Source organism: Anas acuta, chromosome 7 (genome assembly GCF_963932015.1).
Source record: "Anas acuta chromosome 7, bAnaAcu1.1, whole genome shotgun sequence".
Classification (NCBI taxonomy): Eukaryota; Metazoa; Chordata; class Aves; order Anseriformes; family Anatidae; genus Anas; species Anas acuta.
This window is the reverse complement of record NC_088985.1, coordinates 35,607,373-35,632,110: the sequence shown is the minus strand read 5'-3', so window position 1 is coordinate 35,632,110 and position 24,738 is coordinate 35,607,373. Positions and strand designations below refer to the sequence as shown.

General features: G+C 42.5%; 2 protein-coding genes across 4 annotated transcripts in view; one reads left to right on the top strand and one right to left on the bottom strand.

The window, feature by feature from the left end:
- Positions 1 to 3,096, top strand: part of INSYN2A (inhibitory synaptic factor 2A) — a 39,902-nt gene extending 36,806 nt beyond the window's left edge. Inside the window, exon 4 of the mRNA XM_068689183.1 lies at positions 81 to 3,096. Coding sequence (XP_068545284.1) covers positions 81 to 264 — 184 coding nt within the window. The 3' untranslated portion in view covers positions 265 to 3,096. The remainder of the gene's footprint in view (positions 1 to 80) is intronic.
- DOCK1 (dedicator of cytokinesis 1) overlaps positions 1 to 24,738 on the bottom strand; it is a 258,548-nt gene that overhangs the window by 181,109 nt on the left and 52,701 nt on the right. For all 3 annotated transcript variants that reach the window (XM_068689182.1, XM_068689180.1, XM_068689181.1), the window contains exons 23-27: positions 24,003 to 24,111; positions 16,464 to 16,534; positions 15,198 to 15,304; positions 8,510 to 8,637; positions 6,610 to 6,705 (exon numbers count right to left, since the gene is read on the bottom strand). In XM_068689182.1, the coding sequence (XP_068545283.1) occupies positions 6,610 to 6,705; positions 8,510 to 8,637; positions 15,198 to 15,304; positions 16,464 to 16,534; positions 24,003 to 24,111 (511 nt within the window). The remainder of the gene's footprint in view (positions 1 to 6,609; positions 6,706 to 8,509; positions 8,638 to 15,197; positions 15,305 to 16,463; positions 16,535 to 24,002; positions 24,112 to 24,738) is intronic.

Sequence of the window (24,738 nt, the reverse complement as noted above, 5' to 3'; positions counted from 1 at the left end):
AGAGCAGCAGAGCGCCCAGGATGTGGGAAGTGCCTAGATTATCCTATAACAGCTAATTGCTTTTTTCTTCCCAATTTTAGCGTGGAATTGGATTTTAAGCAGCAAGAAGATAAACTACAGCCAGTTTTGAGAAAACTTCATCCTATCGAGGAAACTCAGGTTGCACCTTTGCCTTATTCTCAGGAGAGCTACTCCTCCACTCCCAAGCAAAAATCCAAAACTGAATCAAAAAAGCACGGAAGATGGAAACTCTGGTTCCTTTAACCAAGTCCGTCCCATGTGGAGTTCAAGGCCTTCTCTGAAGAAGATGTGGGGTTGTGTCCATCACCTACAACGGGATCTCTGCAGGTTGATCCGTGCTGCCGGCCGCTGCTGTTGGGAGGTGGCCGGCGGCGTTCAGCTCTCACCGTGTGTACCAAAAAGGCCTTTGTACCTAGGAACTCGTGCTCGGGAGCAAGGCGGTCCCTGACCCCTTGCCAGCTTTTACTTGCGGTTCACCAATGTGGGATGTAAAACCTGAATTGCGATTTGTACAAAACGGAAAGTAAAACTATTCCCCCCCCCCTTAGATCTGAGAGCATCACATTCTAACCCGTTCAGTCGTAGGCTGTCATCCTGTGCGCAGCGCAATATCACTCTTGTTTTAAAGCCTTCTGGGGGTTTGGTTTGTCGTCTTTTAAACAACGAGGGGAAAAAAAAAAAGCGAGCAAGCCTTACGTTTGCAATGGTCTTCAGTTTTACAAATCCATGTTGATCGGGGAGTGCAGTTTTCAGCACATATATCCTGGACAAAGCACAATTTTTCATGTGGTCCGAGACCATGAATACTCTCTAAGACGTGACTGTGTGTATATTTGCCTTCATGTGTTGTAGACTTCAACCAAGCTATCACATTTCGACAACGCACCGTCATTTCTAACCTAGCTGTGTCCTCACCACCAGAAGCAGCCTGCTGCTCTCCTCCAGCAGGCGAGCGGCTAGAAATCTCCCAAATTCAGGAGGAGCCTTTAACCACACCAAGCTGACAGGGTCAAGGCCACAGGACAAACCGTCCTAGATTTCACTTTTAATTTTTTGGTACCCAAAAGGTCTAAATGACACGTTCTGGCACAGGAAAAAAAAAAAAAAAAAAAAAAACACACGAAAAAGAATAACAAGCTCTACCAATTGCTGGCGTTTGCCATAACGTAGGATCTTTTTCTAATGCAATCTTTGGAAAACCTCTCCATTACTGCAAAAGGCACCATAAATTTTATAGCACGCATTACGCTTTGAAACCTGCTTGGAAGAAGCAGCAATTTTAAGAGCTATTTATTTATTTATTAATTAATTAATTTATTTATTTACCAAGCTTCTCAGATGGGTTTCCCAACCACCACATTAGAGTTCCTACCTAAATCTACTAATTGTACTTAATAACCAATGCACTTAGGGAACAAATGTGAATCAAATTTCTTTTTTTTTTTTTTTTTTGACACTTAAAATTTTGCTCAGAATTATAAACTGGAACCCTTTCCCTTAAGTATTTGTTACTGTCATTAAAGTCCTACCAAAAATGACCATTTGTGGAAAAAAAATCTCCTGCTGGAAGTGGCATGGGACCAGGGATATCTTTTTTTTTTCTTTTTTTAAGGAGTTAGGATCATTTGAATCATACAGTGTCTGAAACTGGGTTACTCTAAGTTGGTTTTGAAATTGCACACCCTGCAGCAGGATTAAGATACAAATTCTTCAGTCTTTAGGTGGAAGGAAAGTAATCATTAGCAGAGGAGCTTGCACGTAGTAGCAAACTTGAAATGCTTTCCCTTACACCTTTTCTTAGCTCTACATAAAATTTGAAAAAAAAAAAATCTGAGGAAAATCACATGCTATTTGGTCCGGGGAAAAATAAGAAAAGGAGGTTAAAAAGGGAACAGAAATGCAGGAGATGTTTATGTCCACCTTGAAGTTACTTTCAGCGTGCTTAAATGAAAAAGTCACCTTTGTAGTGACTTCAAGAGGGCTCCGAGTTCTTGTACAAACACAAACACTGTCCCAAAATACGGCTGTGAAAGCTGAAGGATTAAGAAAAGGTGATTGGTCCTGTGTACCAGGAAGGAAGTGCAATTGTTTCATCTGGAAAAAATGTGCGTTCCATGTATTTTATAGTGTTTTTAATTAATTACATAGAACTGTTTACAGGGCAGCCCACCTTACATGTTCTAGAAACCCAAATATTTCCAAACAAGAAAATCTATTTTTTTTCCTAAAAAGAAATATCAAATATGGACATGACAAGAAAATACAACAATATTTAGTATTTCAAAATACCAGTAATAACTTATAGACTCATACACGCTACCATGCCATTTAGTTTCAGTAATTAAACCAAGCATCTCTCAATGGCAATCAATTACGAATCGTTAGCGTCACCTCATCAGTAGCTTTGCCCATAAATCTATTCTAAACGTTGTCGTGTGCAGGGACTCTGACACCAAACTCCACTATTTCTGTGCGGTTCCTGCCCCATCCGGAGACCCGTATCCTGTAAGCAGTTACTGTCAGAGGGGAAGTCACTGGTGAAACACACAAGAGCTAAAAGTGGAAGCTCTCACGGCGTGTTCTGTACATGTCCAGGCTATTTTCTTAAGAAGTTGCAGATTTTTAATTTTTTACATTTTTTTAACGATGGAAAAGCTAACATACATAGTCTTGCTTACAATTACATACCGTGTTATATCGTACCATACAATGTAATTTGTAATAAAATGTTTTTGCAAGTGTGTAAGATGTATCATATTGTATTGCATTTAGAATCACTCGGGCTAGGCACCGAGAGCCGAACCTGCTTCAGGAGAGCTTTTAGTTAAGTGTGACTGACACGGAGCTATCTCCACCCTAATGTAGGGGATCCTATAAACTGCAGGTATAAGGTTACAGCAGAGAAAATGCATCTTCACTTCCAGTGTGGCACGTAACATGGCTTTGCCGAGTTCCCTGAGAGCACCATGCACTTTCACACACTGATTTGCTACAGGCACTTCTCCCTGAAAATTATTTTTAGCCAATAGATGCCGCAGTGATTTTCTACTCCTTGTTAGTTTCCAAGTCCGTCTAATTTCCATGAAGCGTCAGCTCCATTCTTTGGTTTAGGACCGTTAGGAAGCACCACTCCTGTAAGTATCACTTGTTTTCTTAAAGGAAAAAAAAAATCACTGTAAAAATAGCTTAAAAATCAGGATAACATGAAAAAAAATCATGATTAAAACTGGAAAATCCTACCATCGGTACAAAGTGTTTGCTTTTTCTTACCTCAGACGCAGAGGTGTCTATGCCGTTAATTTCACTCAGGGTTTTAGTGGCTGATCACTTTTTCTAAATCAAATGGATTCATTTTCATGAACACTTTCTACCTACGGTTTGGAACTGCCGTGCATTGTAACCTGCGGAGTTGAGGGTCACAAAGACAATTTACATCATCTAGCTTCAGCCCATCTACAAGGTAAGCTCCAGAACTCTCTCTTGTGACCCTCAATTACTCAAGTTTCACTTACAAACTCCTTCTGGGAAGGCACGCTGCCTTGGAAATGCCAGGAGACAGAGAATCCACCACTGTCTTTCACCTGTTACTCCTGTCTCTCCTGCGCTGTCACCAGCTCCTCTTCCTTCCTCTGACAGGCGTCATTCCCACCCTACAGAGATTCTCTCCCAGCCCTAAATCTTCCCTGAACTTCAGGTGGCTGGAGGCTCTCACATCACAAATCACTTTCTCGGTTTTCTGATCATTTCTGCAGCTCCTCAATGTTGGTCTCACTGCGTTCTTTCCCAAAATGTCTCATGGAAAAAAACTAGAAGAAAAAAAAAGCAATGTGGGAAATATTCCACTCACTGGTAAAGCAACCAAGTCCTCTCCTACCTGGTCACATCCCAAGAGAATTCACAGGAGCCTTTTTTCTGCCGGTATCACAGTGGGTTTTCAGCTGCCTTTTCCCCACAGACCATGAAGTGATTTTCAGAGCTCCCAAGGACAGAGGCTGGCAGGAGCAGAACCACTTCCCACCCCTCTGCTCTTAAATCCCAGCTGTATTTTCTCTCTGGAACCAAGGAATGTGATTTGTTCCACAATACAGAGGAATCGAGATGGTCTACTGAATAGATTCACACATCTGCCACCTGAAGCATCTGGGTTTACCGGGGGCTGCAAAACGCTGAGGAGCCGGGAGCACAGAGGTCCTCCAACGGTGCCAGGCAAGGGAAGAGATTATTTCAGTTATACTTAGAGAAAGAGCCAAGAAGTCTGCTCAATTTACTTTTTTCAGACAATGCATCTTCCAGAAGGGAAGGTTTTGTGATCTGGCTGCAGGTGAATTCACAGAAAAATAAAAGTATCTTCACTGAGAACGACCTGCACAGCTTCACTCAGCAAACAGACCAAGGGAAATCACCACCATGAGACTTCCAGAAAAATCTCGCCAGAAATAACAAGTAGTTACATCGTGAAATGAGTTTTTTTAATCTTAAAACCTCTCTTGATCTGGCAAGGAGGGAACAAACGCTAATTACCAACCACACAAAGTCACTACTTTCACAGAAGACTGAAAGCCTTTAAAGGGTTTCTGCCCCTTCTCCCACATTTGGATTGAGATACAGTACGAGTTACCGAAACTCCTTTCTCATTCCCTGGACCAAGGTGGAATACCGATAAATTGTACACAAAAGAGGCAAATTCTATCAGATTTCTGCACGGGTGCTGGCTCAGCACCGCGGGGCTGCGCACCCACCTTGCACCAAAGGTCAGCACCTTCTCCAAGCAGGTATGCCCAGCACAGCCATCTTTCGGGAAGGTTTTTCCAAAGGAAGCTGACCCGCTAACACTTGTATCAGCATCACACGTACAAAACCCCATCCGTATGTTGTAACACAGAGCAAGCTACTGAATTATTTGCAGTGTCTTTAGTAGGCTCTAATTATACGTTCTCCTGTAACAGCAAATTTGGTGCCCCGTGCTCCCCTTACACTAAGGCACAACCCAGCCCAGCTCAGGAGCACCTCCAGCCCAGACAGAGGGATGAAGAATATGACGGAGACTGAAATAGGAAGGGGAACAAGGTGGAGAAATGCTCCCTGCAGGACACCAACACGGCTCTGCTAACACAAGGAGCAAATCGCACAGGCGCTGTAGTTTGCTACTTCCAAACAAGTTATTAGTTCAACTGTGCCTCTCTAAAATCACTCATTTTTAAACCTCCTTCCTTCTCCTCATCCCGTGTGCTTAATTCTCTACTACAAACTCCAGGTAGAACTGTTCTAGCGGCGAGAAAGGAAAAGTTAATGCGGAATTCCTGCCTGATGCTGATCCGAGAGGGGTCAGGTTCTGCCTGCTAATTAGCGGCTGCATTTTAATCTCCAACTTTGTTGACACCACAGAAATGAATCGCTACCGGTTTGATCACAGGAGGATTCCTTCAGCACAGGACTGAATCTTAAGCTAGCAGTAAGTACTCCTTGAAGGACCCGGGCCTGTTAATAGGCATCACCTAATTACAGCGCGCGCGGATCGAGTGACTTCACGGTGTGCTCACGACCACCACGGGTATTTCTGACACAACCACACTGAGCTGGAATACGCACAGGAGAAAGTTTCAAATCTGATTAAGTTCAAAAGGAATAATTAACATTTTAATACGGTATCTAAATAACGTTCACCAGAAGAATACTGAATTCACACTCGAACTGCACCGAGGAAATTTCCCATGCGTGTGTCTTGAAAGACTGACACCTACTTCACAGCTGGGGGACAAAGAAGAAAGTTTCGTGCCCTAGCACAGACAGATATTTGAATATAATCTGTTCTGCATATTATTAATAATTTCTGGGGTAATACACAAAGTTACAACGTATAAATCTTATGATTTTTTCACTGTTTGTAGAATCCAACCTTATATTCTGGAAGAACGAGAGCCACTCGTAACTGGGTTTTGCTCTAGCGAAGGACTTGGTGATCCATTATCACTTTTTATGACAAAAACTATGATTGCAAATCAATGTGATGAAAGGTAAGACAGGAAATAAAAGCTAGTGGATGAAGCACAGAAGACAGAACTAACATTGTAGTATGCCTGAAGACACGAACATCACTGTGCCAAGTAAATAGGATGGCAGCAGGTAAGATGTGAAGAGGAAAGAACTCTTTGTAATAAGAAAATATCACCATGTACAATTACACAGAAATAAAACAGGAAAAGAAAGGGGAGATCAAAAAGAAATAAGTGCTAATGGACTCCCCCATCTGACTAGCAGATAAGCACTTTTTTTTTTTTTTTAAGGAAAATTCAGGTGAGCTTAACGACAGCAACAAGTCTGTGCATTGAACTGAACCAGATTCACGTAAAATAATAACAACCACTCAGAAAGATGAAAACCCTGGTCCGATGTGACCAGTGCCCCCACCACCACCACCTATGAAAGCCACAGAAAACCGACAAGGCGATGCTCTCCAGCTTACCGAGCTCACACAGCCAGCTGCAGAAGGATTTGATTGCTTTGGATCACTTGGGATTTAAATCCTATTACAGCCTGGTTGACAAAGATGCGACAAAGGTATTTAAGTTTTCATCAATAGACACTTACAATGAGCTCCGAATCACGTCCCATGGAAATGACTGTTCTATTTACTGTCCTCAATAGCTTCTCCATGATTATCTGGACATGGCGTTGTGTTGGCCCCTAAGGAAAAAGAATAAATGAATGGTAACGAGGTACAAGAGACACCAATACAATTCAAATATTTATGTTTGCCTTTAAAACCACCTTTCTTGTGAAAGTTAAATAAAGCAGCACTTACTGCTACTGATCAAAGGCAGAAAATTAGCCTCTGATTTAAAGAAGACCGTGAAACGTCTTATTAATACATGTTCCTAATAAATTTATTTTTGCTGTTAGAGTTATCTAAATTAAGGGCAAGTCCCTGGAACTAGCAGCAATAACCATGACACTTAGTTACTTAATTTTATTTTCCTAAGCCATTTTTCCAACATCATAAGTCCACAGTCATTAGCAAGTTCTGGGGGCTGATTCTACAAAAGCTCAATTAAAAGAAACTAAGAAAAGCAAAAAGAAAAAGTTTAAGTAAGGAACTTTGATTTCAGTCAATTATGTCCAGTTATTTTTTGTCTTGTATGTAATCTGCTGTTATTTTTAGAAGAGTTGAAAATAGGGTGTTTGGCACAACTGGCCTTTAAGAAAAGTTCAGAAACCTCGTGCAGGATGCTGCACACAGGAATTGAAGCCAATAAAAAACCTGACAAGGAGTTAAAACCCATAATAAATGAACATCACTCTCAGCCTATACTTCATAAACAGATTTATTTCTTATTTTTCCTTAGTCTGACGGAGCAGACTTCAAAAGGGGAAGGTGGGAAGGTGAAACAATTCTACAGCCAGCACTTGGAAGCCTTCTCCCAGATAATTATCTAAATAAAGCAGCATCTTCGTGGTGCTTCTTGGCTGCAGCACAAACACTCTGATGAGCCATTCTCTTCCTTGCCCTTGGATCCATATAATAACCCCCAGCTTATCATCTCATTATGCTTAATTAGCAAAGGCAGACATGCATATATGGAAAAGGCATTTACATATTTGAAGAGCGATCCATCACCTGTGCAGACAGACACAGCTACTGCTTCAATACGGGTTTTTCTTCCCCCTGCTGACAGAGCTGTCTTTGGGATAAAGCACACAATTCTGGTACAAGGAGCATCTTCAGGGCTAAAGGCACCTCGGCACCCTGCTCCTCTCCACCCTTCAGCTCTCCCTACTCTCTAAGCATCTCCTCTAAGCATCACCCACTCTCTGAAGTCGTGGCACAGAACTTCTTCCAAAGAAAAATAAAATTAAATCAGAAATCATATAAATAAAACAAAATAAAATCAGAAATCCCCTCGAAATAGTCAAATAGGATGTCAGGTGTTATGTGAGGAGGTGACCCCAGCAGGGTCAGAAGCAGAAGCAGCCACCTGCTAATCCAGGTCATTTCTTGCGGGGTGGAGAACCCTGCTGTGTAAAACTAAACAGCACTTTAAACAGTTAAACAAGCTTCTGTGTTAACAAAAGCAGAAATTCATGTATCTGGCCTCATGGGCCAGCATCAAGACATCTCAAATGCGTGTTTCCCAGACTGCTGGGGTTTGGTGGGAATGGGGGATGGAATCAAATTCTTCCCAGCAGGCAGAGGGTAGACACTGTGTGAGAGGTTGATCTCCTAAGTGGATGCATCCTACTCACTGTCCAACCAATATCTGGAAAAGAAACAGGATTCTGTAACTGGAGCTGCTGCAGAAACAGTAAGAAACATCCAAAGATGTCAAACAACACATCCCTGTCGTTGCATACCTAAAAAAGAAGTCTTCCAAAAGACTGGTAAGGAGGAAAAAAAAAAACATCGAAGTGATGAGGAGTTACCTGCTGAATGGGTTCTACCACCATCCACCCCTTTTAGATGCTAAGCACCGCAGAAGCACGAGATACTAACCACATCTTTCTTGTAGAGCACTTCCAGGATGTTACTCAGCAGCTGGCAACAAGCCTCCAGATCTTCTTGTCTTTCCAAGTGATACTTGAGCTGATCTGTCATGGTTGGCAGCAAGATCTCCCTGCAGTCTGCACACAAGACACAAGGTTACACAAGTTCAGGACCTTCCCTGCACAGCCGACACAGCCGAGCTGCTCTGGTGCTCACACGAGACAAAAAAAAAAATTAAGTATCACCATGATACTGATCTAATTAGTGCAACAAGTGTACAAGCTGCAAATCGCCCTGCACAGACAAGATGCAGGGACCCAGCACTCAGTGCCCCTGGGCCACTCCTACCCTAAGGACACAGCTCCCAGCCCGCCGGCAGCGTCCTCACAGCGGGGAGGAGTGGAGGTAAAACCCCTCAGCCTGTCCCCATGCCCACCCCAAATAAATCTGAGCCCAAAGGAGAGGACTCCTGTTTATCAGAGACTGGCTTACTCCTAAAGGAATTACGGTGATGAAATTATACAGCGAATGCAGCCTGCCTGCTACCAGCCTACATTTTGGAGGTGAAGGAAGGGTGAGCACATTTTATGCCCCTTTCCTAGATAACAGAACAGAAACAGACAAAAAACATGAGGCTATTCCACATCCTTTACCCTACAGACAGCAGTTCCCAACCCCCTTTCCTCCCAACCCGCCCACCTATCTCGTGCACATCAGGTCTGAGCACCCCTTAGGCTCCTGCCCTTTAAACCGGGGGGCAGCTCTGCCCTCGGAGGACTCCCCAGGAAAGCTGTCCCCACAAAAAGCCAGGAGCCTCGGCTCAGTAACACGAGGTCACCCTGCAAGGACCCACACAGGTCCCCGGAGCAGTTTCAGGGCTCCCAGCCCGAGCACAGCCAGCCCCGGCAGCTCGAGAGGTGACTGCTGTGGGTGGATGCTGGGCAGGGATGCTCAAGTGGGATCTCACTCAGAGAGCACCTGGAAGCGTTGGTTTCCTCCACCTGGGAGTTTGCTGTTTAATTAGCAACCTCCTGGGGCATTAGGTCAATTTTTTCCCACCGAGAAGCAGGCACTAGTCCCTGCATTGTATCTGCATGGAGAAATACATCCAGCCGTAGCTTCACATCCCCTCGTACCTTTTTCCTTGAAGACTCACCCAGTAAGCAGCAAAAAAAAATGGATTACAGGAGAAAATCTAGTAAGAGAAACATCACCGCAAAGCCCCCGTTATTTGTTTGCAGCTGCACTATCCATAAATCTGTAGGGGAATCCTCACCCCAGGTCTGTTCCCTTCCTCGTTCAGCTACCTGGGGCATTCCTACACGCCGGGAGCCACCAGATCACCACTGACTGCTCACTCCATGGAAATTGGGAAGGCAGAACTGCAGCTCTGCCTCTTGGGGTTGGATCACGGGGAGCGCACGGTGATCGATAGGGCAGGTATTCACGCTGAATTTCTGGGAAAGGAAACACAAACTGATTTGTCATACTCTTATCTGGGGTCACACAGCCTGCACCAAGGACCAAGCTCTCCCGGGTAGCAATTCTGGGTGCCACCAGCCCGGCTCTGCCTTCCCCAGCACCGACCGGTGAACATCCATCTGCTCCTCGCTGTGTATCTGCTGCACCATGCAGGCTACGGGAGGATAAAGCCAAGTGCCAAGGTGTCCCGGCTACTTCGCTATTCCGTAAAAAAGCCAGATCCTTCCCAGTTCAAAACCAAACTCCTTCGTCGCGCTGCTTTCCCATCACACGATGCTTTTAACGCTGAATCACCCAACACATCCCAGCATCATCCTGAGCAGAAACTGCTACTGAAACTGTTCCATAAACTACATTGAGGTTTTCCAGCTACCTCCAATGAAACACACAAGACCTGGAAGGCAATAAAATCCTAAGAGGGAACCCCAGCAACACACAAATACCTTTATTTACGCACATATCCATATAACACGTGCATTTCAACAAACCTAGTGCTATCAGAGTAGAATCTTATCTCCACTTAGCGCATCCTTTGCCATAAACCATCTTGACAAACTGCGGCTTGGTCAGCTACGTCCTGATTATTTACAGGTACAGAACGGGGAAAAGTTGCCCTTCCTCAACCTGCTGGGCACAAACACCTCCGGGCACTGATTAATGGGAAGCCTGGATACACCCAGAGCCTGGGGGCTCTGCCCTGAATCCAGCTGTGAAGCCAGCTCAGGAGCACGATGCGATCCCACAGCTGTTCATCCTCGGCTGCACAAGTCCAGCCCACGATGATGAATGTCACAGCAGCGTGCGGCGAGAATAAAATATTCATCTTTATAAAGGGACGCTCAGGAAGCATTAGCAACTCCGGAGCAGCCAAGCACAGCTTCGATGAAACACTGACACGGGATCCACGCTGAAGCTAAACACAGGCAATAAATTTGGGTCAATATGAAGCATTGCATTTGGAGAGACGCTGATGAATGTCTTTCTTTCTTTTACGGTTCATTTTGTTTATGTGGACAAACAAAAAAAACTGTGCTTAATAACTGTGCTTCTGCTACACAGCATGCGGATAAAGACTGGAAGTTTAGCCATAATTAAACAGTAAGAATTCGTATAAATGCTATATGCTCTCTCCTAATATTTAATAGGCCAGCGGTTTCCTAATGGAGAAATCACTTGTTTTCTTCCCTAACTATTTAAGGATACAGCAGCCACACAGCTCACTTGGTAATTAGCTGCAAGTCATTTGTAACGCTGAGCAACAGAGAACGCAAACATCTCTACAGGACAAAACAAATCCGATAAATCACTATTTATATAAAGCTGGGGTTTTGAAGCTTCCAAAGATAAGACGATTCACTTAGCTACAAACCAAGTATTTATACGTTTGGAGCTGAAAACCTGCACTAGGTTATTATAAAACTGCTGCACTCCAGGTCATGAATTCCCACACACATTTGGGCAGAGCCTTACAGGAGACACGTAGGACATCCAGAACTGTTTCAGGTGCTGAAATCAAGAGAAACGTCCCGTGTTTCAGGGCTGGCGTGGGGGTGTTTGTGGAGGGGAGAGGGAAACGAGAGGAAGAAGAGCCACAGGGCTGGTTGCAATCAAAACTTTGCTACTTTACAAAAAGGGTTTTTTGTGCAAACCATAAGAGGTCTACATAAAATACTGTGATAGCAGTAATAAATCTTATTGATGAATGCATTTACTTGTATACAGCCATATATATACATAAAATTATTGTATATTCACATCTTACATTTATACAGATGTATACACAAGATTACGTATGGCTTATATAAGGACACACTGCTAATATATACCCAGGTCCTCGTTGAACAAGGCGTATACAGATTTCTGAACCAGTACATTTGAAGCTCTGTTCAAGTCTGATAATTAAACGACTCGATGAATCAGAGCATTAACCACTGAACTTAAAATCACTGCATGCAAGAAGCTGAATTCCAAGCTGAGATGAGTGCTGGGGTTTTCAAAGAAGCGTCCAGCCCCTATGCAAGAGATTTTCTATTCATTTATATTCTCTGTACAATAAATAAACAAATTAATAATTTATTTATTTTTTAATTAAATTTTGCTTGACAAAAAAAAAAACAGCAAGATGCTACTTATGCTCTTCCAGTGGAAAACTCGTACTTATTTTGCTAATGCCATACTAGATTATTGGTAAGAACATGGAGAAGGGAAAAAGGCAGATCCTATGTACAAAACAGACTTGGAGCTTGGTAAGTATAATCCCTGAAAATAGGCAGAAGCAGCTGTTCTCGCATCAGCTTACATCGCTGGAAAATCTTTTCCTCTTGGTGCTGTTTGAATATTCAAGGACAGGAGTCAGGAGCACGAAGATGTGGTACACGTGTCGCCTATCCAGGGGGCTGATTCCTACCTGAGGGCCTCTGTAAATAGCCACGAGCTTGGAAAATATGCTCCTTGAAGGCACCGGGCTCTTGTTCTCTCATCAAACACACATACACAAACAGACACACACACACTCACGCTCTCTCTCTCTCCTTAGCACAGCTTTGACTGCCTAATCACACGCTGATTTTCCTCACTCCCCTGGGTATAAGGGCTCGATTATGAATCACTGTTAGGACAAAAGCAATGGAATGGAAGGAACGTACAAGACTTGCCTGCCAAGGCTGAAGAAAGCTTAATAAAAGTAAGTACAAGCTCTGCAGTGGAGAGAAGTAACCTTGAATTTCAGAAGGGAACAAACGAGACACACAACGTAACCAGAAAGCCAGTAAAGTTTTACAAAAGCATTCAAAAAATACTTTTAAAGACACACAAACCACAATGCAAAAGTAGATTCATATCGAAAATCCCAAAGCCTTGAGACTTCATGACGACCACCGAAGCATCCATCACTCAAGCAGGATGCTTTATCATTCCTCGCACCCCTCTCGTCCCCACATCCTCCAAAGCCTCCCGAATTCATGTATTTTGAATTTTTATTCTCCTTGAGACACCACAAATCAATCTTCCGTGACTTCTCAGGGCACAGAATTAGTGCATTTTCTCCACCTACACTGATGAAATGCTGGTTGTTTTTTTGGTACGTTTTACAGCTTTCCATCAACTCCACACTCTTGTGCTGCATATTGCTTTTAGAAAAGAAAATCTCGTTCCTGTGACATGATACAGGATCATACAGCTACTTATATGAAAATATTGGCTATCAGTTTAAAAGTATTGAATAAACGAGGAGGAGGAAAGGCAGCAGAGCTCTGCTTCAGTAACACGAACTCAACCCAGCAGAGCAGGGAAAACCTGAGTACAACAAATGCTGTGGCTATTCATTTAATTTATTTTCAAGTGAATTTTTATTGTTTACAAAAGCTTCCCGGTATGATTGATTCTCCAGGCTTTACGCAGACCTATCAGCAGCACCAGAAGCTTTGACAAAATGCTGTGTTTATTGACAGAGAACACCTGAGGCCCTGCACAAGCACATGCAGCCGTGCCAGCACTACACCCAACTCTGCGAGTGCCCTCCTGGGCCAGGCTTCATCCCCCTGCACGTGGCACTGCCCCAGCAGAGCTGAGCAGCAGCTGGAGTGAAACAAGTGCCCCACGCAGCCTGGATAGGCCACGAATGCCTGGGCAGCACTTGGGGTACACGTGCCTTGAATCCCCATCACACCTCAACTGATGCATGTTAGACTTCGGATGCTCTTACCCATGTTATTTCAATTTCCTCCTCTCCAGAGCATCACTGACTTCTACCTTGAAGACCTTGATTTCTAAAAGCAGCTAGAAGAAATAAAATGCACTGCAAAGAGCTGAGAAGGCCAGAAAGGACATACATTACAGAAACATTACGTACACATCAGGGAGAGCAAACATTACAGCAGTCTCAGGGAGACTTGAACCATTTTACCCAAACCCCAATCCTGATTCAAATTAGATAAAATTATGTCCCTCGTTTGGTGAGGCTCAGAAGGGTTGAATAATCTCAAATGGTCTCAAACGTGAAGGTGAAGCTGAATTGCATTTGGAGTTGCCGGTGCAGTGTGTGGTGATGTGGCCAGTAGAGTCTGTTTTAAGAGAGCTTTACCCCTACTTCCTCACCATGCATAGCTGCAGGAAGTAAATTCACAACTTCTGTGCCACAGGCCCACCTGAGCAACAAGGGGAAACCCTGCTGAAGGAAACTTCAAGCGGCAAGAGAGAGCAACAGGTAGCACTTGTTTCTGTAGTTGTTAGTACCAGGTCCATACAATACTCTAACTTCCAGCAGTGCTGCTGAACGGCACCAGGTAGGAAAGCACAAAGCTTTGTGAAATTAAGGAGCATGTGTAGCACAGACTGTGTTGGCTTTATACCTTTTTTTTTTTTTTAAAACTAACCATAAAAGATAAAAGTTACTAGGTGTGTTCAGACGTTAGCTGAACTAAGACCTATCAGTGCAGAGCCAATACACCAAGACTTCATTTTTTTTTTTAATTGGAACCACAAAATTTTGTTATGTCAGCACTTTGTGTCACATCACCAGCATTTTTGATCCACAGAAGACTCAAATTTCCTTTATAAAATTATTTCCTTTCCGATTTCCTTTATGGCTGAACCATTACCTATTTGCTCCCTCATTAGCTTCTTCTGACAGCTCATAAACACTTAGTCTAGGTTAGTTTAACTTGTAGTTATCTAAAAAAGAACAGAAGGTTTCACTTCAAACGAAGCAATCTGTAGGACAACCACTTGAAGTCATCTTCCACAATGTAAAGGAAGAGAATAAGGAAGAATGGATGAAGGGATTAAGTGTTGTGATAAAGGCTTTATATGTTGTTTTACTTTGGCTAGGGTACAGAGTGATGGGAAAGCGAGATGTTTCAGAAAGGATGGCCAGCAAGAACAGCCATTCTTTCTGCCAGACTTCACTGAGCACAAAAGCTTTTGATGAAATTATCACCACTGAAGTTATAACGCGTGCCAATAACACCAGATACTGAGTGCCCTCTTAAATGAAAAATTACAAGTTTTTCCTTTCACTTCTTTATGATCTCTAACCCGCAGTAAGTGTCAATTAGCATCTCCTCCCTGATTTTAAATCTCCTTGTCCTGCTAATGGAACAACCCTCATTGGTTACAACCTCTGCTGCTTTCGGTAGCAAGGACAAACCTTACGGCAGCAGAGGTCTGGAGACAATGAGTAATGTGACAGCTTCAGAGTCGCACAGGCTCTGCTTACCGTGCTGCGTGAAGAGGTCACTGTGAACTATTTCTATCAAGCAGTACAGCTTCTGAATTGTCAGCCGGCTCACAGGAACGTTCAGGATGAATTCGGTAAAAAGTTTGCTACATGCAAAGACACAGGCGAAAACATATTAAACATAATACATGACCATATAAGCCACAAAATTTAAAATGTGGAAAAAAAATATAGTTCATATTACAAGTACTGATTATGGGTAAAACAGGGCCGAATCCCAACATGTCTCATTTGGTGTATTTTCAACAATATTTTTACTACCACATTTCAAAATTATGATTTAGATCAGAAACTCTACACTAGATATTTTCCCTAGGGCCAAAGAAAGCATAAGCGTACACATAACTAAGTTGAAAGCTCAGGCAAGCAGAAGCTAGACTCCAGCTTCCTCAGACATTTGGAAAATTAGTTTATAGTTACATAAACTAATGTAAAAGTAATAAATATGAAAAAGTTTTTAAAAGTTTATAGTTATATAGTTTATTTCTACTTTATCTTTTCATCCTTTTGACAGAACATGGAAAATATACAGCTTGCATATTTATACACACACAATATATATTCTGTAACTGATTGTGCAAATCAAATCAGGTAAAATCTACATTGCTAATTTTTATTTCAATGTAGACACCTTGAGTATCACTGGGAGAAACTCATTTTTTTTCCCCCTCTGAGTTAAAAGTGGTCCTAAACAAATAGTTTTGCTTTATTATTTTTTTTGTTCTTGCTGTTCTAAAACATCTTCCCATTACGCTTTTCTATTCATTATTAAGAGCACTCCTGTGTTTATACAATACTGAAATGTCCATCCAAAGTAAGGCTCACTGAACCAAAGCAGAGTTATTATTTACCTCACATAATTCAAAGAGTGATGCATTAAGTATACAGCTTTGAGTGTTTTGCAGTCCGTTACTTGACTGATAATTGTTGGTACCTCATTATGTGGTTTTACTAGTCAAGACTGCAAAATTTATCAAGGCATTTATCAAACCCTAATGCCCCACACTACTTTATAAGCAGGAATGTGTGTAGTCCTGCAACTACTTGCAGAAAAAAGGTGATAACTGAAGTGATAAAACATCTCAGGTGGTCATATTTCATTGCCCTCATGCTCCAAGCCACCAGTATACTAATAAAGCAATACATTAAATATATATATTATAGATATATATTTATAGATATATATTCATATAAAATAAAATTCCAGATGAGGTGCACAGTACACTCAATTCATTAACTACTTACCTAAGTTCTTTAGGATCAAATACTAATTTCACGTCATTGACAATAGCTGGCAAGTATTTAAGTGCTGCCCCCTAAAAAAAAAAAGAAAAAAACAGGACTGAAATTCATGATCCTTAAATCCAATGGGAAGAGAACAAGAGGAGAATTACACGTGTAATTGCTTTGGCTGAACGATCCCCTCTGCCTTCAGCTGAACCCCACAACTTGCTCTTAGCCTGTTCTGTTTGGGGTAAAAGTTTCCTAACCTCCAAACTCCAGGAAAATTAAACTTTTAAGATTAAACAGAAAAGAAGGATGAGGCAATTCCATGCCGTTTCATTCTCCATGCTGTTTGGGTTGAATTTTCCTTCCACTAGGTCAAAAGCAAACAAAACCTCATACTTGTCGTCCTTCCCTTCTCTGTAGCCAAACAGTGGGTCCTCAATTCACCCTTGGGCTTGCGGTAGCCTCCCCATTTCACAGCAGAAGATCGGAGGATACGTAAGAGCCAAGTCCTACTGACACAGATGTTAAATGTTTGGACTATTTCAACTGATTCTGTTGTTAAAGCAACTACGGCCGGGTAACTTCCTGGTCAGACTGCAGTAAATGGACCTCTAGTAACCCCAAAGCCAAAATTCACTTTGTCATTTAAATTACTGTTTGTGTAGATGAAGTTTTTATTTTCTCTTCCATTTGCAAACGGATTGAAATGTCTCATTTTAGCACCAAAAAGATGAGATATATTCTGTGTAAGAAATCCTCATTCAGAATATCATTTATTGGTTTTAACCTCAGCTGTAACAGCTTATAAACACACCCAGCTTTTACCGAGGTCTCGCCGGCGCTGAAAGGCAGTAATTCAGACAGAAACCACAACTGCCATACACTTATTTCGCTTTGCTTTGCATTTTATCGATCCTACCCAACGGTTTGATTACAGACATCATTTTTCTGGGGATGATTCACTCCTCGTGCAGCAGCCGGGTGCTGGGTGCTGCGCCCTGGCAGTTTCCGTCACTGAGAGCCCCGTGTGCTCCCCGGCCTCCTGCACCGGGAGGCAGACGATCCCTTACACTCTTCCCTTTTATCAATTCCTTTTCAGCCTCAAGGCCGTGATGTGATGAGTTATTACGCCGTACAACTCCAAGGTTGGAGGGATTGAAGAGACAGCAAACTTCTGCCCGGCTGTGGTTGCTCGCAGGAGGAGGACGAGCCCACCGGAGCAGGCTGGAGGAACACTGCCTGACAGGCACATCAAAACGCCTTGTCTGTTTTCCCAATAACCACCCCTTTCTGCCACAACACCAGCAATTTTAAATCAAATGACCCTGCTCTTGAACGTGCTAGGTCAATTGGTTGATTACAGACACAAGGCCAGCTCGGTCCTAGCTGTTAAGCAAAAGGGGAAGAAAATACTTTAAAACCCACCATCAATCAAGTATTTTAATCATCTTTCCAGCTAAAAATACAAGTACCATTAACGATTAATAAGCACTATTTTAGAGTAAAGTTCAGGTATATTATATAGCATAATTATTTTAATTAAATCATTTGCATAGCTTAAGATTAGAAAAAGTATCAGTGCTACAAAATACATCTTTTCTTGAATAATGCATGAAGCAGCTATTAATTTGCATATTCCTCAATAAAAATGCAGATTAAAATGATTTTGGTTAGATGGCTGAAGGAGGAACATATCCGTGGCCAAAACCACGCCCCAAAAGGCAAGTTTAGGCAATTCATTTCTGTTCATAATGAAACAAATTCCTGATGAATCTTATGATGCTCTTCCAAAATGGGCACAAGTGGCTGCAAGCGAGCAAAGTGCATGGCCCTGGCCCTGGCAGACACCCTGGAGGAAAACACCAGGTTGTAGCAGCTAAACAAAATTCTAATTAAACTGTTGCATTATGAGAACTTATGTGCACGCTATGCCCATCTTCAAATCAGCTCATATCCTCTCCTGCAATGTGAATGAACAAATTTGTTTGCCACCAAGTGTTCGTTATTACAGAAATTCTGCTGAAACTGAAAAAAACTTATGAAGTGAAGCTTTTATAGCCCGTGCTGTTCCCAAATTCTGTCCATCAACCAGAACTGAGTCAATACCCAGCATTTCCCACTGTTTGCTCAAATAAAAGCAAAATGTGTGTTTCTACCGCGCCGATACAATTTTAGTGTTTGCTTTTTGTTTAAGAAATGTAGTATTATTTTTTTTAACCTGCAGAAGCATTCACAGAAATAGTGGATTGAGTGAAAAAAAGAGATTTGAATTCCGAAGGCACCAGCAGGCTCTGCTTCTACAGAATGAGCTCTTCAGGAGAAGATGAAATCTGTCAAATAGCTCCGAGTGACAAACAGAGAAAAATTGCCACTGCTTGCTGACCACTTCTACCTGAGCAAACCTCAAACATGTCACAGGTTCGCTGCTAATTTCAAGGCATTCCAGCTCCTATTGGCAGTCCATTTGAACAGTCGAGCTTGATTGTCAAACGTTTCCACGTATGCTTAGCGGACTACTTCCATGCTCAGAAATCAAGCTCATAACTGTAATTATGCAAATAGTCCCATTATGCACAGGCTTATGTGTTTTGATGGATGAGGACTCTAATGACCAGTTATAAACCGCAGCCATCGCTGTGTTTTTATTTGCTTATCATTCAAATGCATGTAGCAATAAATGTTTAGTAACACGCTAAAAAGGAGCTTTTATTTTACATCTTGAATTACAATTTCACACTGCGCTGGCACAATCATTAAAATTAACGCTTTAATGACTTAAATGAAGCACTGTCAGGTGAAACTCTTTAAAGCATCAATTTAAAGCCTGTACTTACAGCAACTATCAGCCACTTTGGTTCTGCTTTATGGGCAAACCAGAAGAAGTTCAGTATCTTCAAATTTTAACAAAATTGTGCAATTTCTAATGTCTCCAATCTCTGATCTCAACTAAATGAGTTATAAGACAGGCAGCTTGGTGGTGCAGCTAGGGTCTGTAGATACAAATTTATTTATGTGGCTGTGTAGGAGAACTGCAAAAGTAAGAGCAAGCTTCACTTATTTTTTTGGAACAACAGAAAGAACCCCCAAAAATGCAGCACTAACTTTAGGATGTCATAAGCTTGAACAAATGACTCTTGCAAGATTTTAAACAGAATTTATTTTGAATACTATGCTCCAGGTTTTTGTCTTGGATTTAAATTCATCTCTTTATCCTACATAAAAGCAAAAATGTCATTTTGTCAAGCCTTTCCTTTCACACAGCATAGCTGGTCTCACAATTAAGCATCAAATTTCTTTGCCAAATACAGTATGTTCTAATGAACTCTTTTTGTTTGATGAAGCAATAAATTTGTTTTACCTACACAATCTGTACACGACTTTAATGGTAATTTCCATCTTTTGTACCACTCACCAGAAAGCACATACCTTCTCCACAAGCATTATCCCTGGCTGCAATCCTATTAAGCTCATAAACCCAGCCAAATTAAGCCTTGTCAGCAGCTGGATGAAACAATTTCCAGGAATGCCTACACGCTAGTTTTGAATTGCCCCAGTCTGCAGCAGTCCTTTGTTCCAAATCACAACTGAACCGATGCCTGTGGCACAAAATGCAGCGTAAGGCATCATAAAGCGTCATCACGGGGAAAGAAATTATTCTATTAGTTACCAGCGTAACAACAGACTTTCCCATACTGGTCCTAAGAAGCAGAAACCTCAGTCCACGGATGTATTTTAGTAGTCAGCTCATCTAAATGGAGGATACAAAACATTCAACCTGTTGGAGAAGCCCTGCAGACTAGTGCAGCCCGTTTTGTTTTCTCCTGCTGATGAGGACGACCTGAGCAGCTTGTAATGTATTTCTGTTTGAGTACTTTTCTGTGGTTTAAGCAATAAATTATTATTGTGTATTGTTAGAGGAGAATAGGCGATGGGTACTGAGAAACACGCGTTGCGCTAGAAGCGACAGGAGTTATAAATCCAGGCACAGAAGAGAATTCTCATTAGCGAAATGTTATCATCTTCCCTCTGGTTCTCTGCGGTCACATTACCGGATCGTTTTTATACGCACACCTCCTTTATCAGGATCATTTAAAGCGTACCAGCCTGCCTTTCCCCAGCCCTGCCGAAGCGCAGCACCAAGCCACGTGTACCAGCAAACAGCCAAGTGAACTGCAGGAACCCTGCTGCGAACAGTTCAGCTCCCTCACACAAACACAGCCGAAATCAGACAATCCTCAGAAATTCGATGCAGCTGGCTCAACTGCCCTTGTTTTTCAAAGAGATGCAAGAATAAATTACCAGGAAGCATTTGCATTTTTATCTAAACTTGAAACATCACGCTAGGCTTCAGCTGAGCTTGGGCTTAAACAGTAAAAGGGTAGGGAAATAATTATCACGCACCAATTAGCAGAAAATAGGAACAAAATCAGGAGAGCTCACGACATGTGTAATCATCACAAACACGTATACGTGCTGAATGCTGCACACCTTCATCAAATAATTCTTAAAATCAAGCTACTACCTGAAAAAGCCAACAGTTTCGTCTGCCTGTGTCTCAAACCATGACTACAGCCCCGCACCACCGCACAGAAACACTTCTCCAAGCCCCAGGCCAGCTCGAGGCTTAGGACAGCCCTGGGCAAGAGATCAGCTCGATGCCCTCCCCAGCCACAACAGCCTCAGCAATGCAAAACCTCGATTTGGGGGCACTGGAGCACTTGGCAGGCAGACAGGGGTTTTGCTCGCTTCCTTTTCCCTTTTAAGTCTCGAGAAAAATGTAGTCAATGCGGTGTCCCTAATGCAAGTTATCCCTACTTGTAGTCAACAAAACCTCTAAATGCCACTCTTTATGTGCCCTCCTCAGAAAATACTCTGCATTTTGTTTCCTCAGAACTGAGGTCAGGTTTGCAAAGTACCTTAAATCCTCACACAACTCCTGCATTTTTCTTCTGATGCAACTTTTCCCCTTTCAAGGCTTTGGGTCTGTCAATAAACAAGGGGTGGTTTAAATGCAAATTCTCAGGTAACTGAAGAGCTGAGCAACAGCCTGCAACAGCTCATCGGCTTCTGCAAGGACATAAATATTTGAATAGATAAAGAGCAATTCTTGCTAGGAACACAGGACTCCAGTCATTCATTCTGCCCCTCGCAATGTCAGCTCGAAGGCTACTTCCTTCAGATATGCTGGGAGAAAACAGGCAGCACAGCCAGCCCAAACAGGAGAGTGGTAAACATCCAAACTTTTCCGTGGCAGTCCTGCTTCACGCTGATAAACTATCCCGACACATCACGGCTTCTGTGAGGAAATAAAGCAATATTCTAATGTGTGAATTAAGCACCTGCCTCTTTAATGTGAAGCACCTTCATTTTCGGGGTAGGTCTATTCAGCGCCTTATCTCTCCGAACAGGCTGATGTTGTGTACATTTATTTAGCTTCCCCAGTGTAGGGCAGAAAGAAAAAAAAAAACTGGAACTGCTAAAGCTAGATCTACTGATGTGAACTGAAGGACACCCCCAGCAACTTCCCTGTGTGTCACCCAGCCGTGCACTGCTGGGGCTGCACCTCTTAGTCAGCTGTGGACTTTCCTAACCTCTTCCTGACCTACTGACACCGCCTGCCTCCGTGATCTCCTGTGAAAACAAGCCTCAAAAGTGAAAAACTTTCCCTTTCAAACCCATATCCTCACCTGTTTACTGACACCTCGCGGATTTGCCAAGCAGTTTTCTCTCCAGAAGCCATCCTCACTCCTCAAAACCCACCCCACAACAAAAGCACGGCATTATACCCCTACTCCATGATTTCATTCTTTGTAACAGAAACACAGTGCTGGTTACTGAAAGAATTACAGCGCTTCAGTGGATATTTGAACACAATAAAAGCAATCTCACAAGCTGCAAAAAGCCAATACTAACAATTACATATTCTAAGAGCGAGGTAATTAGAGTCCAAAGGAGATGAAAGTAACGAATGAATAATGAATGAAAGGTTGGGGAGGCTTCTGAAAGGCACACACAAGCACACTTCTCAGGCAGCCTCACACGCTCAGCTCTCGCTGCTTCACCTACCAGTGTATTTATTTCATGTAGGCAAATGCACACAGGAGACGTGCTCTGCACAAGTTTGCAGAGATCTGGATGTAGCCAGAGACAGGGACAGACACTGCTGTAGTGTGATTTCTCTAGCCTTTGCTAGGAACTTGGTCTTCTTTTCCTGCATCTCAGGTGAATACAAAATTAATTTGGGAGGTACTTTTTGACTTTTTTTTTTTTTTCAATGCATAATGCTGTTGAAAAATTAATAAAAAAAAAAAATCTCATTTGTCTGCCTTCCTGGAGTAGCCCTCACAAGTGAGTCGCAGGAAAATAAATCTGCCATTTGAATCCTCGATCTGAAAACACCCAGGTTGCAGAGCATCAGAAGGCATACTGGGAGTCCATGGTTCCAACTTAACAATTTCCCTTCAGGATGGCTGCATCTATTCCAGCTCGACAGCTTTATTTCCCAGTACTTTTGCTGTGTGCCCAGCAGGATGCCACCACCCTGTGACCTGTCTGTACTCGGCTACAAAGGATCTGTGGCTTTGACTTGGCTGTTTTCCCACTCTACACCTCCCAGCTTCCTGCAACAGGAGCCTTTTGCACAGACTTTGTACTTTGCCACTGTTTTTCTTTGCCTCCCAGCTGCTATATTTTTTTTTTCCCTAATGTATAGACACATCTGAGCAGGAAGAGTCGCACTATTCCCACACCGACTCCAGTTTTTAGTCCCTGTCTGCCCATCTTCCAGCTTATTCAGCATGGTTGGGTCAAGAGCTGCATCTTTCATAAATTCTCTTGGGAATCACAAGGAGAACAACAAGATGCATCTTATCAAACGTGTATTTACTCTGGTTTCTATACTTTTTCATAACGAAAGAGATTCACGAAAAGAGCATGGTACTGACACAGTGACCTCCAACTGCTCTAAATGATAGGAACAGTAGATTTTTCTCTCTAATGCTTCTGCTCTGTGATATTAGCGGCCTTTTCATTAGAGGTCAGAGACCACGTTCCCAATTCCATGAGTCAGCCAACTCTCCCAGAAGTTGACACCATATTAAAGAGAGAAAAAGTGGAACACAAGGGGGTGGGGATGGAGTTTCCATATAAAAAATATGTGCTAGGGCTTAAGATACTATGTTGAAGTTCCTGAGCAGCCTAGGATATAAATAAGTGCATAAGGACATGATCTACACTGCCACCAGCATCTTAAACGTGGTATCTTAAAAATCCCTTATAGATAAGGTTATATGAATTAAATAAGTGAAACATCATTTAATACCTAAGTTCCCTTTAAATAAAAAAAAAAAAAAAAGTGGGGCATTTACAGCAAGGAAGTCAAGTTGCTTGTTTGAAACACGTTCTTTAGACAGAGACCCTTCATTAGAAGCACCAAATATTAACAGTGTTTGAGAGAGAACACATGTCTGGGCACAAATACAGCAGATGCTTTATCAGACACCTGATTAGGGTTTAGGATGCAAAAATAAAGCCAAGCTGGAGGCCTCCACATACCTTCACTATGACAGTCTGGTCGGAGATGCTGCTCATCATCTCATTGATGGACTTGAAGAGCTGCAGCAAGGACTCCCTGAAGTCTGCCTCCCCTTTGTTTTCATAAAGTCTGAAAAATAATTGGGTGTCATAAACATGAGCTGGCTGAAAATGGAAATACATATTTAACATTTTGTTCCAGTGACAGATGACAGTTCATTGTGTGACTTTATTTTCATTTTTATTTAAATTCACAAATGTTTCTACACTGAACTAAGAGTTGTCTTTCACAGGAATCTAAAGACAGACTGACCAGGCTGGGCCAGCAGTAACTAAAGATTTTTATTTGGAAGCTCCCTATCTGAAATGCCACACTCAGTATTGCTCCTTACGCCTTCAGATCACCGCGAATCTCTCCGGCGACCCAATTCCACGTGCCCACGCAGCAGCAGGGCAGACTCCTCCACCCTGCACAAGAGCTTGCAGATGTCTGGCAGCCCCGATGCCAAGCAGCTCGGCGATGTGGAAACCAGAAAGCACCCAGACAACTTGCCTGCAGTCATTACAATCTACCAGGGACCTAAGGCGAGCAGCCTCAAACTCTGAAAGGATGCAGATGCATAAACCCTCTGCTTCCACGATACTCCGTACGAATGGGAGAGGGCTCAATGTGTTTCACCTCTGATTTCTGGAGAGCTGACACAAACCTCGTCTCCCTTCTCGTTCCCTTAATACACAAGATGAGTAACCCACAGCC